The sequence below is a fragment of the Nilaparvata lugens genome, chromosome 2, assembly GCF_014356525.2.
Source record: "Nilaparvata lugens isolate BPH chromosome 2, ASM1435652v1, whole genome shotgun sequence".
Taxonomy (NCBI): domain Eukaryota; kingdom Metazoa; phylum Arthropoda; class Insecta; order Hemiptera; family Delphacidae; genus Nilaparvata; species Nilaparvata lugens.
In genome coordinates, this window is record NC_052505.1 from 43,328,483 (window position 1) to 43,342,035 (window position 13,553).

The following is a 13,553-nucleotide window of genomic DNA, read 5'->3' on the forward strand; positions in this document are numbered from 1 at the left end:
TAGCATTCTGTAGTTTTGTGGCTGCTTCTTGTACTGTTTCCCCGTCTGCCAGTATTGCAGTATCATCAGCAAAAGTAGCCATTGTCACTGCATCCAATCCAGGAAGATCGCTTGTTTACAGCACATAAAGAACTTGTCCAAGAACACTACCCTGTGGAACTCCAGCCCTTATTTCCTTCAATTCGGAGACTTCGTCACCTTCTTTTACTCTGAATAATCTGTTGTTGATGTATGATTTTAGAATTTTCACAAGTTGAGTGGGGAGAATTTTATGAAGTTTAATGATCAGTCCTTCATGCCACACTTTGTCAAATGCCTGTGCCACATCAAGGAAGATTGCTGAACATATCGATTTTTTCTCTAATGACTTCTCTATTACATTGGTGATTCTATGTACTTGGTCCAGGGTTGAGTGCTTCTGCCTGAGGCCAAATTGATAGGCTGGTATCAGATTCCTGCTACTTATGATGGGAGTCAATCTCTTCATTAGCAATTTCTCAAAAAGCTTTGAAATTACAGGTAGAAGAGATATTGGGCGGTATAATTTTGCTTCTTGAGGACATTTCCCAGGCTTTTGCAACATAATGACTTCTGCCACCTTCCAAATTGTGGGAAAATGCTGTAATCGGAGTGATGCATTGAATAAGTATGTTAGCATGACAATACCTTTCCTTGGAAGTTTCTTCAAGATTTCACCTGTAATCAGATCAAACCCAGATGCTTTTTTGGTATTCAGATTATATTTTATTTCTTCTTGAACCTCATTTATGGAAACTGGATCAATCTCTGTATCTAAATCATCTATTATATCTTCTTCAGTATCAATTTCAGATTGAATGTTGTTTGGCTGGAAGATTTCTTCTAGATGATTAGCAAATAAATCTGCCTTTTCTCTGTTATTTCTTGCCCAAGTACCATCTGGTTTTCTAATTGGAGGGGATTGTAATATTGGCCGCTTAATTCTTTTTGTTGCTTTCCATAATGAATAATCTGTACTGGCATCAGCTGTCAAATTTTGAAGGTAGTTATTAATGGATTCCTCAGTTAGTTTCCTTATCTCTCTTCTCAATTGTTGTGTTTTGTTTTTCAAGATATTTTTGTCAGCAGGATCACGAGTTTGTTACCATCTTCTTATTGCCCTTCGTTTTTCTAAAACAAGTTGTCGAATCTCCAGAGGGTAATTGCATCCTTTTGTTTTCATGGTATATTGTCTGGTGTTTTTCCAGAATGATTTCTGGATTTGCCACATGAAATTTTCTGCGGCTTCATCTAGCTGCTCAGTTGTTCTGAGTGGAATATTCAAGTTGATTTCATTCTCCAAATCCACTTTAAAAGCTTCCCAGTCTGTTGTTCTGTTGACTAACATTGGTCTGTCTTCTTTCTTTATTATTCGTTCACTAAGTGAATTACAGCTGAATGATCAGAATCCAGGTCAAAGCTCTCTTCAATGTCGATAAAATTACTGGATATTCTCTTTGTTATGAATAAATCAGGAAGATCTGGAGTTTTATTCAAATATGTTGGCCAATACGTAGGTGTCCCTGTTGAATGGAATTCGCAGCCCAGCTCCTGGATAGCCTCTCTGAGTTCTTTTCCTTTGGTAGTCGTGAGTCTTGAACCCCAATCCTTATGCTTGGCATTAAAATCTCCACCCACTATGAATCTATCTCCAAGCTGAACAAGAATATTTGTATAATCATTTTTCTTAAAATTGTAACGTGGTGGAAAATATGCAGCTCCAACAAGTATTTTCTGGTTGATTGACTCTATTCCAACTACAGTTAGCTGTATTTCATTACTTTGAATACTGAAGTCTTCTTAGTGTTTAATACTCTCCTTCACTATTACAGCACTTCCACCTCTTGCTTCATTTTGAGGATGAATAGTTTCGTAAACATTATATCCATTGATTTTGAAGTGAGTCTGCTCAGTTGAATGGGTTTCAGAGATGAGGCAAACATCTATATTTCGTGTCTTTAGAAATATTTCTATTTCTTGTTTTCTATTATTATTGATATTATTTATTCCATTGGCATTCCAGGTAGCAATCCTTATATCTTGTTGGCTCGCAATATTCATTTTCTAGTTTTCTTCTCGATACTCTTACTCTTCCCTTCCAAGCTGTCAAGTCGTCCAGAAATAATATTTAAACTGTTCAAAATTTCCTACAAAACCTTATTGACTTCAACTGGTTGTTGTTATTGTTGCTTTGGTTGGCTCTCCTGTTGTAGGCTTGGAGTGTGTTTCGTTACTTGGGAATAGGATATTTCTTCAGTGTACTTTTTTGAAGTGAAGTTTCTCTGTTTAGTTGTATGTGGTACTTCGCTACTTCTTTTAACTAGGTTTTCTTTTTCAGTTCTTCTTCTCTGAAGTTCTTTAGCGATGAAACAGCCTCTGTAGTTAGCTGGGTGAGCCTCAGCACAATTGAAACATTTGGCTGGGGTTTCTTTAGCCTTAGTACACGAAATAGTCCAGTGTTTTCCAGCACACTTCACACACACAGGTTCATGTTGACAGTATGTCTGTGTATGACCAAACCGCTGACAACGTTTACACTGTTGAATCATTTTATTACTTCTAATTGATTCAATTTTCACTTTCATGTAGCAAATATGTTTAATTTCAAATATTCTTTTTGTATCTTCTGTATTCTTGAATGTTAACATGAACATTGGAAGTCTGATAATGTGTTCTTTTCCATCCTTCTTCACTTTTTTCATTTTGTTGACAGCACTGATTATTTGAAAGCCTCTGCTTAGAAGATCGTTCTTTATATCCTCTGGATCGCATGATGGATGAAGCTCTTTAGCCATGACACGAATTGGACGAGTTTGTTTATTTTCGTACGTGTGCCATTCATATTCAGCTTCATCCAACATCTTAGTTAAATCTCTGTATTCTTGTTCAGTTTCAACATTAAATTTTAGCTGGTTGTTGTTCATCATGTTGGCACTGAAATTGAGATTTTTCGATTTCAATGCCTCTTTAATTCTCGAATACTCTTGTATATTGCTTAATATGACTGGTGGTGGCTTGTTTTTCTTTTCTGTCGGTTTCATACTTGTAGAATCAGTTGCAGGCCTTATTTTTTCTGGTGAGTCACGGATTTTTCTCTTCTTTTGTTTAGGGAGAGTCCATGCAGTCTCTGATGCTACCATTCTCTCTTCTTCCTCCCAATTCGGTGGTGAATAACTTTTATTGCTACTTCTAGAAGATGCTGGTTGCATTGTATGTGAAGCTGAAGATTGAAGATTCTGTGTGTTTGTAGATGCTGATGAAAACATCTCGTTCAGCTGATTAATCTCCAACCGTGCTCTCTCCAACTCCTTTTCCAGTTTATGCATTCTTTCTCTCTCTTCACTCTGTTGGCAAGTGACTTCTTTCCATGCATTGTATAAAAACTGCTCCGTTGCAGTTTTTAGTTGGTTCGTTTTTAGAAACGATTCTGGGGAAGTGTTGACGTTTCCAGTCATTGACGCTGGTTCAACGCTCCTAGCCGGTGTTAGTTGACTCATTGTTGCGTCGTCCTCTGTTTCCTCCTCCTCTTCGAACTCTGGCACGAGGAAGGTTGGCAATCTTTTGGGAGTCGACATTTCTCACATTCTTTACATTCCTTAGCCGGACTAGATTATAATTCAGCACTGAACTGATTTTTCGGCGCAGGGCACTGAACTCGCGCACAACAATTAAAACACTGAACTCAGCACTTTAACTATTGCATACACTATTTCAACTACTCTCACTAAAAAAACTACGTCTGCTCGCTACGACTGCTCGATCGATACTCATATTCATTTTTGATACTAAAACGCAGAATTGATAGAAAAATGTTATCTTTTCACATTCAATTATATATTGGCATTTTGTAATTAAAACTAAACATTTGAATATTACTGGGAGTCAATAAAATCTGATTAAGCTTTTATAACTTTAGATTCCAAAGATTATCTAATAGAAAGGAATATGAAACTAATCATTTAAAAATAGGAGAATAGAAAGAACAGTTATCACTTAATCTGTGGATCAGACTAATTACACAAACATCGATCTTTTCAGGACGTTCGATTTTTGTCGTTATAAATTCTATCAGATTGAAAAAAACTCGATAATGTTTCGTCAGAAACAAACTTCGATGGTATCGTCCAAAACTCGATGTGTAGCCTCACTTATAAAATGTTCAAACTATAGAATTTATTAAAGTGATTTTTAAATAAAATTGATTTTACATTTATTTGAGTTCGTAAAATGTAAAAGCATATTTCTTGAATAATCACCTGCTTATCTTCATCTTTCTCCGAAGGCTCCTGGAACCTGATAGTTCTTGATTTCTGCTCCTGATTCTTAGTTGCCTTGATATCATGATGATGATCAACTATTGCTTGAACCTAGAATGCCAAGAAAATTATGGATTCGTGAGTTTGTGATTTGCATATACGGTAGATCAATTTTCAGTTTCAATTCATCATAAAATTGTTCAATTGTTATAACTGTAAAAGGATATATTTTTTATCAAGAAGTGCAACAACACTATTTGTGGACAATTAATTATTTTTTATTCTTAAGTATTGAAGTGAGATAAGCTCTTGATTCAATAATGTTCCAAGTAAAGTCACTTTTGAGTCTAGCTACTCTTTTTTTACAATATTCATTTTAGATAGCCTATATCTTCATCTATTCCAATTTCAATATCAACACATTTCATTCACTAATATAAACAAATATTTACCATTCAGGCCTATAATTTATATGGCAATACAATTATTCCATCTTTTAGATTAATTTATAAATCCTATCATGAATGCTGTATCAACTTGATCGGTATCTGAATGAAAGACATGGAAATTTATTGAAATCGACTCATTATTAATTGTGAATTAGTGAGACAAGACAGTACCTCATAGATTGCATGATAAAGTTGGGAATCTGATAGAACTATTACTGTATTTAAGAAGAAGTTCTAAGTTTTCAATTATTTCTAATCATTGCAGATAATATTTCCATACACTGTTGGAGTAGGCCTATGCTATATAGTGAAAAATTTTGGTTAGAATGGTTTGGAACCAATAAATTTACAAAAACTTACGATTGGTATGATTAATTAAATCTAAAAGTTAATGAATATTTCAAGATATTACATTATTATAATTATGATTTTAAAAGCAAAGGCTCAGCATACATGTTATCAAGCTCTATCTTTGAACAAACTATTCTGATTACGACGCTCTAAATATGATAATGAATGTGAGAAAACGTATTATTAAAGATGGCTGATATCATTTTTCCTATATTAAGCTGCGTTTACAATAACGTTATTAACAAAATGTTAATAACATAATCCTTATAAATTCTATTAGATTGAACAAAACTTGACAAACACATATGTTCATCATGTGTATGATAAGTAATGTTCAATCTATAAGGATTGAGTTATTAACATTTTGTTAATAACTTTGGTGTAAACGCAGCTATAAGATTTGATCTACAAAGTTTTTTAATTGGATCATAAGACAAAATATTCTCAAGCCAACGAAATTTAATACGTTGCAAATTGATACACAAAATTATAACACCATGGTATGTTAGTTGAATCCTAAAATCAACGTACAAATCTGATAACTCCAATAAAATTACAAAGTAATTCGTAATTAGCATTACTGGTTCTGAATAGATTTACGTATTCAGTACTAATTAATTTTAAATTATCTCAATTCGTTTAATGAAGACGATAAAATCTTCTTTTGTTATCTTATTTTCAAGTTTTTCCTATCTAAATTTTGGAAAGGTACATCAATAATGAAAAACTACATTAATTAAGATCAATTTCTTATAATAAATTACATGAGAATGTCACAGGTAGACTATAGTCGATAGGTTTCATTGATTTTGTAATAATCAATATCAATCATGTCTCTTCTATATAAATATATTCATGTCAAGACAATATTTGGCCAACATCATATCATGGATATATTGATTTGATGCTTTGTTTTTGACAAAATTTTATATCAAGCTTAAACATGTTTCAGATAATGTATTATAAGAATTCAATTCGATGACATTACAACAAAATAGGCAATATAATCACCTTCTATGGTGGTTTGTAACAAATATAAATATTAATTTGTAATGAATCCATCATTATTCCAAATTTTGATTACATTATTATTTGGTACAATCGATGGTGTGCATGCTGAAAGTTTCAACGCAGTTCAAAGATGATGCAAATGATGGCTCCTTGTATAAATGCAATGCTTTTTTGTATCGATGAGATCATGAGTCGTGTGGAATGATGAATCACATTAGTACAAGCTTCGAAAGGGGCAACTCAAAGGGTTTGAAATGCATTCAGATCACAAATACTGAAAACTTTATCATCAAGCAGGGTTCAAAAACACCAAAAAACAGGATCAATCAAACTAGAAATATTGAGACAGCATTTTTTGTTATGCGTCTACAGTTTTGTAGGTATTGGATATATTTTTGTTATGGTACAATAAAGCATTAGCTTCATATTGGTACACTAACAAACAACTGTACCGGTAATGTATTGGAAGTTGTTTGCAACACCTATTAATAATACTAATAAACACGCACACCCTTCTACATTGAAATGTTCAGTTCATACCTCTTCAGTATTTGTAGCTGAATCAACAGTCTAGTCAAAAACAAAATAAAATTGAATCAGTTTCTATCAGACAATTTTGAGACTAATTTTCTCATTTCACAGAACAAAAATCACTAAAATTTCAATTCTTGATCAGTTATAAAGGTTATGAGTTCATAATACCTTAGGAAACTCTCACTACCACTTGAAATTATGGTTTAATGAATCATAAAGGTTATGAGTTCATAATACCTTAGGAAACTCTCACTACCACTTGAAATATGGTTTAATGGTTTAATGAATTAGTAGACATTCTTGTCTACAAATTGAATAAGCGAATCTTGTAGAAGGAATTCATTCCATGAAATTAGATGGTTATCAGCACATAGAAGAAATGCTACGAATGTTTAAACATTGAGTTTGGAAGGAGGAACATGGGAAATGGAAATTGAACAAAGGGAATAAGAACAGGAATTTGATTTTTAGATTCAGGGATGAACCAGATATGATATTTTTCCCCTGTTCTCAGCTTGAAGCTTTTACTCTGAAGAATACCATGGTATTATGAAATACCATGCTCATGAGGAAGAATAATGTTTCTTTTCTCTGTTTCTCTCTTTTTTAGTCTCTCCGTCTATTCTTCTTTACTCTTCCTCTCCATTCAAATTTTTGGGATTTAGTGAGTGACTTGAGTTTTGTTTTTGTCTCCATTGTTTTGAATATGAACATGAGTTGAGGTCTTTTGCTGTGCATCCTCTCATATTATTGTGATAATAATAATACATATTCAGCAAGTTTTTACATGTGAGAAAGCATACAATTAAATGTCAGAACAAAATGTGTACACCGCACGAGTGAGCAAACACAATATTTGATTTCAGTTAATTGACTTCATTAACAAAAACTTATTGAACAATAAACAATATTACACAAAACACCAAATTCCTTGACAAGTGTGTTATTTTTCGAGTTTTTCCTAAAAATTTGCTAAAAGATGGAATGTTGAGCATTTTATATTTTTTAATTTTGTGATTGCAAAATTGCGCTCATGTATTCTGGTGGAGTTATTGAAACGAGCGGCCATTAAACAATAAGAACAAAATTTCACAAATAAATGAACACAGAAACATGATGAGAAAAGGATGATGACAATGATTAAGATGATGTCAATAGCAATGATTGTATGTGGATGTGAGTAATTACAATGATGAAGCTGCATGACATTTGATGATGATAATCGTTTAATGACATAGCTGAGAGAAGATGCTCTAGCCTGATGTTAGGAGTGAGTGAGAATGGAATGGAATGACCTCGATATATTACATCAGTTAAAGAATAACCCACCAAAGGCATGTTCTCCTCAGAGGGAATCTCGTTGAAGTCAACCTTGATAGTAGCAATAAAACAGAAAATAAGTGAATTCAGAGGATGAAACGTTTCCACAATATTCACATTGAAGCAAGTTTTCAACAACTAACAAGTTTGAGAAAAGAGCCACACACACATATTCTGCCAAATTACTATAGATTTCAAGATTGAATTCTACAGTATTTTCAACACTCCAATGAACTATGTTTATTATGTTGTAAAATACTGATTTCAATTAAGATGACTTTCGAAACATAAGGATGTATTTTTTCTAAATCTATGATCCTGCAAAAGAATATTATTCAATATAACATTATCAAAGCCATTCTGAGTGTTGACAAACTTTTTTCCACTCACTTGCTGTTATCATGTATGAAGTTTCAGCCTTTTCAAATTATTTAGGAATGTTTCAATTAGTCAAGGAAAAAGAAAGATTCGTTTTGGAAAGCCAATTTTCTGACTCCAGCTGTTTAAAGTCTAGAACTTACCTAGATTCCGAGCTCGGAAACCAGCCCTAAAACTGATTTTAGCCTCCTGAATAAAATAATCAGCCAAATCATTATACAGTATTATATTTCCCAAATTAACAAATATTGTAGCAAACATAGTTATCATTCTAAATATAAACTATGAATATATTATAATTTCCTCTTTCGTAAAATAAATAAATAAATTTTCTATGCTTTTGTACTCCAGAGCGAAGCTCGGTCTCTCGATATTAATGTTAATACACGGTTTTTTGGACCTTTGTTAGGAATTAAAAAAATACAGTTATTTATTGTAGTTTGTTTCAGTTATCGCTGATTGTTTGACACCTTGTGAGTCCGGACTCCTCCGAACAGTAATTGATTTGCAAATGAATACTACACTAGTAATTCTTATTCAGAATTGTACGACGGTTAATCAAATTAGTTGCAACTCATTTGTACGACGGTTAATCAAATTAGTTGCAACTATTTTGTACGACGGTTAATAAAATTTGTTGCAACTCATTTGCAATTATGTTGAAGAATAATGATAAGTGAAATGAATTTTTGATGGGAAAATTAGTATTCTTTCATCATTTTGATTGTGTTGTTTTTGGATTTTGATTTCTTTTGTGTCTTCTGTTTCGAATAGAATGAAATTATTAATTGATTCGTGGCCAATCGGAGGTTGAAATAAATCACCCTAGTGTATATGCTCTTCAATATTTTTCAATAATCAATCATGTCAACGTTTTTTTATTAGATACTAGGATTATTCAAGTCAAGGGAGCTGAAATAGCATACATTCAGGAAAATACAGATGCGTAAATTGAATTTTTCTTATCTCAATTATCTAGGCTACTCAAATTGAATTCTAAATATATTTTCACGTGCAATATAATTTTCATCTTCAGATATTTGAAACTTACAAAATGAATTATTTTATTCATTTCTAAATTAATTTCATCCATTCTTGGAATTTATACCAAAGAACAAATATTTGTCAAAGATTCGAGGATGATATTTTTTGCATAGTTTGCTAATTAGGCATATTTCTTACTTTACCAATTGAATTATTTTAATTTATTTTAGTGTTGCTTGGCATACTATTGGAGATCATGATTGAAAAGTTCATAAGGTTGGCATTCAAAAACAATGACAAATTAACGGTAATACAAGATCCGTTTAAAAACAAATACACTTGATCCACCAGCCACAAATTCGATGAAGATTGTTCTTCGCCTTTCCCATCTGACATTGAATTAAAATGATGAAATTCGATATTCCAATTAATGAAGCTATGAAGAAATTGAAGGAGTGCTTTAAATGATTTGAAATACACTTCTATTTTTGAAAATGGATAGAATATAATATTCCATTCGAGAAGGGAAACAATTCTTTATAAAAAAATGGACACAGCGAAAAATTTCCAATTTAAATCAATCACTTTGTTTGGGAACTCAGGTGAGAACTTACAGTTACATTCAGTGCATTTTATGTACAACAATCAAAAGTTGGAAAAACATGAATTGTGAAAAAGCAATGGAAATGAGAAGAGATATTGATTCCAAGTAACATTTTTTATATACCAAAAGAAGTATTTTCAATAAACTTCAGCCAATATATTTTTGAACTGAAATTCAAATTTTATAAATGACTCAAGATTAAAATAGTAGGATTTAACAATAACATTTCTAAATAATGATTTCCAAGACTTTAAGGGGAAGTCCTTTGCTTTGTTGATTCAAACTTGAATAAAAGTTTTTTTTAATTTAAACATTCACAAATAATAGGTATGCTAACAAAACACGTATCCTTCAGAACATTTGAAAGTAACTTATATTTTGCTGATAATGAATTCCAAAACTTCAAATGCGAATGCTCCAGTTAGAGTATTCACTCCAACATTTCATGATAATTTAGGTCTAAACGTTATAGTTCACCAAACCTTTCGAAACCAAACATACGGTTTCGGAACTCCAACTAGACTAGAGCTATGGAACATAATTAATTTGAATAGCAATAGAATGTAATTATATTTCCTTATCACCAACCAAGTGACCTTCAAAAATATAAGCCGAGCGTGAATATCAAATCTGAGAACATTTTGTGGCAACACGGTGATACATAGAATATACATTTTATAATATACAATTGAAAGCCGAAAGCCTGTTTCGAAATGAAATGATTGATGAGAGCTTACCATTCCAAGGCTTTCCTTTTTGTTGAGCCTCAGCTCTCGAACCATTTTATTCCTCTGTTCCATCATCAGCGTCCTCTCGTAAGTGTATGCAGAAATATCATTGTCCGTCTGTTGAAAATTAAATTGAAATTGTTGAAATGATATTATTATTGCGTATTATTAATAAATACTTTTTAAATTTTATTATATCTGTATATTGTACAAATCCGATTCAAGAGTTACTATTAATTCAATTATGAGAAAAAGTATACAAAGTTCATCAACAATATGCATAGAGTTTACAACAAGATAGTTTTTACCGGAGTCTGAAAGAGCTTCCAAAAGGATAGGTTCCGGAACAGATATTTCATCTTGTTATGTATTGATATTTATAAATAACTAGCTGGCCCGGCGAACTTCGTTCCGCCAAATAGTTAATGCATCTCATGACAAACATTAGCTGGATGCACACCTGAGGAGGCGCGATGCGGCATTTTGCAACTTTCAAGAAGCACTGCCCAAGAATATTTTCCATACCAATATCAAGGCCTACTAAACTTCAAACATGCTATCAAAAAGAAGCAAACACTTTCATTTACTCCAATAAATTATTATTGTATTATTATGCATATGATGAAAACACTAATGCTGTTTAGCTTAGTTTAGCCATAGAGAAACAATAGCGTAAACTTATGCTATTGTTTATCTGTGGTTTAGCTTAGTGTACAGCTGGTAACTTTAGATGCTATTATTCATATTATTTTGATTATTAATTTTAATGGATTTTATTTATAATTTATAGATAATTTTCCAACTGCAAAATAAATAATTTACTGTAAATCAATTAATTCTAAACACGAAAGACAGCACAACTATTCGAAACAAAGCAATGTCTTTAACCTGAGGCCGCACTGCTGGATGGTTACACCACAAAGTAGAAGGATTTGTTTTTACTCTTCCTCTCTATGGAGATTTTATGAGATATTACATGATATGAAGATATTATCTTCATAGCATGAGATAATACATATTATGCTTTATGGAGATATTATGGCTACTCTTCTTCTCTGTGGTTACACATAGAACAATCATTCTGTTTTTAGTCGGGGCGTATAGAATAAAATACATGGGCGGATGGAGCAGCACACACTCTTGTCTACTATCTACCGACGGCTGTTGGATGACGCGATGATTATAACAGCTGATTTTTATTTCTGTGTGTGGCCAGCTCACAAATCTTCCCCCATAAGGATTACATGTAAACTTTGAAGGACCGTAGAAAAGTGTCCTGAAGTCGGATTATAAAATTGATAGGGTCCTGATAAAATATTAGGTCCTGATAAATATTTAGATCCTTATAAAATGTTAGGTCCTGAACATAACGAACACAACTAAAAAAATCATCAAAATCGGTGCAAACATAAAAAAGTTATTGAATGTCAAAATTTGAGGCTCCATTTTTATTTACATGGATAAAGAATTCAATAGCCTACCGAAAAAAGTATCCATCGCATAACAATATTGGTGTATTGAACATTTACAAAAAAATGTACGATTATAATAATATTATCATAATTTATCATGTGTATGATAATATATTACATCTCAAACTGAATAACTTGCAACATCATTATTGTAAGTTTCATGACTGAATAGGTTTTGATATTAGTAAGAGATTATGATAATTTTTAAATATTATCCAAAATCGATTTGGAAGAAAGCTAAATTATAATAATATTAGAAGAAGGAAAATTCAACGTTTCTATTCCAACACAAAAACAGGAAAATTTGGTAAACTGAATGTGAGGGAGAAAACAATGAGTGAAGCAATTTAAAACTACGATGTTTAAACATTCACAATGATACTACTGAAGAATTTTATTAAATTTATAATTTTTATGATATTATTTGATTTTCGCATATTCGATTTGCTGACGATCGTGATTTAGCGTGGTTTGTATGATGAACAGTTGAACATTAACATGTAGTTTAGTTGTTGTTGAAATAGCTTACCATCTCAACAACTTCAACTTCGGCCTCAATTCGCAGATGATACAGGAATGTCTTCAGATCTTTCTTCATTTGGATAGAGTTGTCCTCCATCTGAGCGACTGTGAAAATCCTCAAACGGCAATTCTTCCAGGTGCGATGCTGCTTCAGCAGGAACGGCAACAGCATCAGCAGACCACCATCATGTACTATCCACCAAATGTCAATGTTACCACTCATCTGAAAAATTGAATTTCCATATTACCACCTTGGATCATGAATGCTGATGTTGAATTTTGGATTGTGCTTTCTTATGATGAGATAATGCACTCAATCATAAACAAGGGACATTTTTCAACCTCCGATTTGTCATAAATAAAAACGATTAGCTTCACTAGAAGCTACTTAAGCTCATGATCATCTTGCAACATGATATTTTGAAGCATTTTTCATACCAGTGGACCAGCCTAACAAAACCCTCTTCATGAAATGCTGCCGACAAATGAGTTTGAGTGGGCTATGACGTTGTTCTGAAGCTCCTCGTTAGTATGGAAGCTCTGCCCTGGAAGTCATGTCTTGAGTTTGGGGGAAAGGTCAAAATAAGTCAATAGTGACCAAATCAGGTTTATAAGGTGGGTGATCGAAATTATCCCATTTTGCTGGAGAAGCTGTTTGGTTGCACCGGCACTGTGAGTTTGAGTTGTCATGCATCACGACGATCTCGAAAGTCATTTCAACTGAAGTCTCCCATTTTCCGAGACCATTCACGCACAACATCATCACTCATAACGTTTTCTGAGTAAAATAATGTAATGAATTTTAGTTAGATTCATGCTGCATTATTGCATTTTTCTTGCAAAAACTAATAAAGCTACGTACGGAAACTAGCATTTGGCGGCAGACTCAAGTGAGATAGCCGCCTCTATCATGTCACTATCATGTT

At 32.8% G+C, this 13,553-nt stretch overlaps 1 protein-coding gene across 1 annotated transcript in view; it reads right to left on the reverse strand.

Moving 5' to 3' along the window:
* LOC111046993 (solute carrier family 12 member 4) overlaps positions 1 to 13,553 on the reverse strand; it is a 494,114-nt gene that overhangs the window by 18,524 nt on the left and 462,037 nt on the right. The window contains exons 15-19 of the mRNA XM_039420090.1: positions 12,635 to 12,850; positions 10,643 to 10,750; positions 7,949 to 7,990; positions 6,626 to 6,655; positions 4,275 to 4,385 (exon numbers count right to left, since the gene is read on the reverse strand). Of these exons, the coding sequence (XP_039276024.1) occupies positions 4,275 to 4,385; positions 6,626 to 6,655; positions 7,949 to 7,990; positions 10,643 to 10,750; positions 12,635 to 12,850 (507 nt within the window). The remainder of the gene's footprint in view (positions 1 to 4,274; positions 4,386 to 6,625; positions 6,656 to 7,948; positions 7,991 to 10,642; positions 10,751 to 12,634; positions 12,851 to 13,553) is intronic.